General features: G+C 65.1%; 1 protein-coding gene across 1 annotated transcript in view; it reads left to right on the top strand.

The window, feature by feature from the left end:
• The window catches only part of MAPK12 (mitogen-activated protein kinase 12), a 10,542-nt gene extending 6,656 nt beyond the window's left edge, over positions 1 to 3,886 (top strand). The window contains exons 10-15 of the mRNA XM_010831232.1: positions 475 to 589; positions 795 to 866; positions 1,019 to 1,098; positions 1,169 to 1,247; positions 1,325 to 1,498; positions 3,337 to 3,886. Of these exons, the coding sequence (XP_010829534.1) occupies positions 475 to 589; positions 795 to 866; positions 1,019 to 1,098; positions 1,169 to 1,247; positions 1,325 to 1,498; positions 3,337 to 3,416 (600 nt within the window). The 3' untranslated portion in view covers positions 3,417 to 3,886. The remainder of the gene's footprint in view (positions 1 to 474; positions 590 to 794; positions 867 to 1,018; positions 1,099 to 1,168; positions 1,248 to 1,324; positions 1,499 to 3,336) is intronic.
• Positions 3,887 to 4,187: the final 301 nt, after the last annotated feature.

Below are 4,187 nucleotides of genomic sequence, written 5' to 3'. Positions count from 1 at the left end.
CCCCACCCGCCCATCCGCCTGCTGGGCCCCTGCTTTCAGGCCCGGAGGTGGGCTGGCCCAGGCCCACGCGGACAGACCAGACCCCAGCCTTCTGGGTCATGGCTGGGGTCCTAGGGCGGCACTCAGTGGGGTGGCCTGGGGCACGTGCCCATACCCGCTTGAGGAGAAGCGGGGCGGAGGGAGCTGCACAGAGGCACTGGCCGGGGTGTCCGCAGGGGCGGAGCACAGGGGAGGAGACCCCCGGGGGCCTGTTTCTGAGGGTTGGGGGCAGGTGCGGCCCATTGGGCTGGGGGTCCTGGCTGTGACGGGGGGCCCTGCGGGCAGGGTTAGGGGCACGTGGCCGAGACCTCAGCCCCAGAGGGTTGGCCCGAGGCCCCGGTGTGCCCGGGCCCCTTGGGATCTTCTGGACCACAGTCGGCCCGCCCACTCCCCAGGGACCGCTTTGCCCCCCACCCCCTCTGACTCTGGCTGTAGATCCTGGACTTTGGCCTGGCCCGGCAGGCAGACAGCGAGATGACCGGCTACGTGGTGACCCGGTGGTACCGCGCGCCCGAGGTCATCTTGAACTGGATGCACTACACGCAGACGGGTGAGGAGCTGCCCACCCGCTCCCTGCTCTCCGGGGGTCTGTGGCGGCTGCTCCGTGGGGAGGCTTGGAGCTGGGTGGGGCACTGGGTGGGGGGCGGCAGGCCAGATGGGTCCGGTGCCCACGACCCCTCCACCGCCCCCTCCCCTGTCTGTGTGTGCCCCCCTCCCCAGCCCGCGGAGCCCTGACGCAGGGGCTTCTGTCTCAGTGGACATCTGGTCCGTGGGCTGCATCATGGCCGAGATGATCACGGGGAAGACACTCTTCAAAGGCAACGACCGTATCCTACACCGAGGGCCGGACTGGGGCCTACCCTGAACCTGGGGCTGGGTTTGGGGGGGCTTACCCTGCACCTGGGGGGACACCTGCCTGGACCAGGTGGGTGGGTGAGCCCCGTCTCTGGCCCACTCTGTGTTCCTGACCTTGGCCAAGACCTGGACCAGCTGAAGGAGATCATGAAGGTGACGGGGACGCCTCCCGCGGAGTTTGTGCAGAGGCTGCAAAGTGATGAGGTCAGCCGGGAGCCGGGTAGGGGCTGGGGACGGGCCTGGGACTAGCCCCTCACGCTCTGCTCCCGCGCAGGCCAAGAACTACATGAAGGGCCTCCCTGAGCTGGAGAAGAAGGATTTTGCCTCCGTCCTGACCAACGCGAGCCCCCTGGGTAGGTGGCACTGGGGTGGGCGTGGGTCCTGGGCCTGGGACGCTGCCCTTGGCTGGCCTGACCTGCCCTCCCCGCAGCCGTGAGCCTCCTGGAGAAAATGCTGGTGCTGGATGCGGAGCGGCGGGTGACGGCGGCCGAGGCGCTGGCCCACCCCTACTTTGAGTCGCTGCACGACACGGAGGACGATCCCCAGGCCGAGAAGTACGATGAGTCCTTTGACGACATGGACCGCACGCTGGACGAGTGGAAGCGTGAGTGGGGGCCCCGGGTCAGCTGTGTGGGTGGCCGGGCTCAGGGTCCCGGGCCCCCCCATCCCTGGGATGCAGGTTCAGCGGGGAACGCAGCAGGAGGTCAGAGGGCAGATCCAGGTACTGGGTCTCTCCTGGCGCTTTGAGTGGCCAGCGTGCCCATCCATGTCTAGGCCAGGGCCCGGGCTGACCCGGAGCTCCTCGGAAGCCCTTCCCAGGCCTCTGTTCGTACGTCTTGGATCTCCTGGCGTTTTTGCCCCTTTGAGGACCCCCTCCTACCATACAGCCACACAGCACCCTTGTCCTGCTGGGACGGTCAGGTCCATGCCAGGCAGCCCGTCTGCCCTCCCCCTTCTTCAGCACCCCGGCCCGTCCCCTCCAGCCCACTGAGCACCCCCACCTGCGCTCTGTGCTCCAGGCTTTGCGCTGACTGTCCCCTCAGACCGAGGGCCCTGCTGGTCTCTGAGGGCTGCCTACCCCTGCTCAGCCTGAGGCTGGGCTCAGGGACGCCTGCCTGGCCCCTGGGCCCCGCCTCCGCCGGGTCCCTTACGCCCCACGCTGGAACTGGCCTCAACCAGCACATGGTCTCTCTGCGGCTTCGGGCCCCCCAGACGGAGAGGGGACACAGGAGTAGGGCCGCTGGAGCTGCGGGCCTGCTGGCTCCTGTCCGAGAATCCGTCCCGGCCAAGCCTCAGGCCAGCGCTGTGGTCCTGGACGTGGAGGAGCGGGCAGAGCTGGACAGCTGTGCTGCTCACACCGAGCTCCTTAGGGTCACTGGGTCCTCAGTTCCACCAGTGGGGGCTCCACCCTTGTCTGTGCTGTTTTGTGCTTATAAGTTTTCTGTTGCTAAAAAAAGACCAGAAAACCAAAACCCGCGGGCCACAGGATCCTGTCTGTGGCCCAAACTGTAGTAAGAGCTTTTGCTTTTACTATAGACCATGTTTGCGGTTAAGCAAGCTCATCACTTCCTGTCTTCCTGGGAAAGGCCATTCTTCCAGCAGGGGCTTTTCCACACGGACCTCCCCAGTGTGGCCCGGCCCCTCCCTGCATGAGCGTCAGGCGGACGGCCTGGGAGGCACCCCAGGCCTGCGGGTAACACAACCATGCAGCTCACTGGGCAAAGCACACAGACCACTCACTGTCGAGGCACGGTCCTCTGAATGGGGCCCCGGGAGCCCCAGTGGTCCCCGAGACAGGCGCTCTCCCGGCCCGGCAAGTCTGGGCACGCGGGGGGAGCAGCGCCCCCTCCCTTGGGACTGCGCGCTCTGGGCATGGTGCGGGGAGCTTGGGGACTGGTGCGGGAGCCCGAGATGCAGGCGGTCAGTGGGGATTCCACGTTTGTTTGAGGCTTCATAGACGTTCCGGATGCAGAAGCTGGAACGCCCTGGTGGGACTCTGCGTAGCTCCACTCAAGTGAACACACTGGTTTATGTTCCTGCAACATCCTCTGTTCACTGAGGCAGGCTGTGGGGCCAAAGCCACTCTAGGGGCCGTGGGTGTGGGCTGGCCACAGGAGTACGATCAGGGTGGACAGTCCCTGTGGATGGACACGGGTGGACTCGAACATGTGGGACAAAGGAGCTCCCTTGGTGCCTAAGCCCTGGCAGTCAGAGTCAGATCTCTGACTGCCATTTAGGGGGGCGGTGAGCCCCTCGGTCAGTGACCTGTGCTCTGGGCCCAGGAGTTTTCCCCACCCCCATCCCGAGTGGAATCTCAGGAGTTATCACTGGTCCGGGCAAGCACTTGGCCTTGGTCGCTGGCGTCGATCCTTGGTGTGCAAGGTGGACCTGTCTGATGGGTGGTGGGCTCCTCCTCCCGTGATTCTGTCCTTCTGGCCCCAGGTGTCACATATAAAGAGGTGCTCAGCTTCAAGCCTCCCCGGCAGCTGGGGGCCAAGGTCTCCAAGGAGACAGCCTTGTGAAGACTCCTGGGCCCTGGCTGGGGCTCCACCTGGACGGGAGATCCCATCTGCCACTGTGACCTTGGCTGAGGCTGGAGTCCCCGTGCTCCATGGAACCTCTCTTGGAAGCCTGTTCCTCTGCTCGCAGACCCCATCTCAGCCTAACCACAGAGGAGCATCTGGACTTTCTGGACAGGATGCCCGCCTGACCTGGGGCTGGCCTCTGACCCTGCCAGCAGCGGCCCCCACCCCCAGGATGCACAAGAAGCTTCAGAGCCAGTGGGGTGGGACCGGGCTTGGGGTCAAGTCCTGGCCTCTGACCCTGCCTTCTCTGAACTGTGCTGAGGAGGAAGGACAGGATACCGACTCAGGGATGCGTCTCCTGGGGGCGTTCGTGTGGACGCTTCTTCACCCCCAGCCTGGAATGCACACTGGCCACGTGGTGTGGCCCCTCGGCTGGAGGAAATAAACCCTTTTGTAGGTCTCCCTCTGCTTCACGTCCTCATTCCTGGGCTGGAGCTCCACCTTTAGGCTTTTGTTTGGAGTAATGAGGCTGGTCTGGGAGTTTCTCCCCACCCTGAGCCACTGGGCCTGGGCAACCCTTCCCTCCCAGGTCACAAAGCTGAGCCCCCCAACCTGTGTCAGTGAGCCTCAAGCCTGGAGCCCCCAAGTCAGGGCTTGGCCCCGCCCTTTGGTCCTGTTGTGTAGTCGGTTGCTCAGTCTTGTCCGACTCCTTGCGACCCCATGGACTGTAGCCCGCCAGGCTCCTCTGTCCATGGGATTCTCCAGGCA

Source organism: Bison bison, unplaced genomic scaffold (genome assembly GCF_000754665.1).
Source record: "Bison bison bison isolate TAMUID 2011002044 unplaced genomic scaffold, Bison_UMD1.0 scf7180017859600, whole genome shotgun sequence".
NCBI classification, from domain to species: Eukaryota; Metazoa; Chordata; class Mammalia; order Artiodactyla; family Bovidae; genus Bison; species Bison bison.
This window is presented reverse-complemented; position numbering and strand designations above follow the sequence as displayed.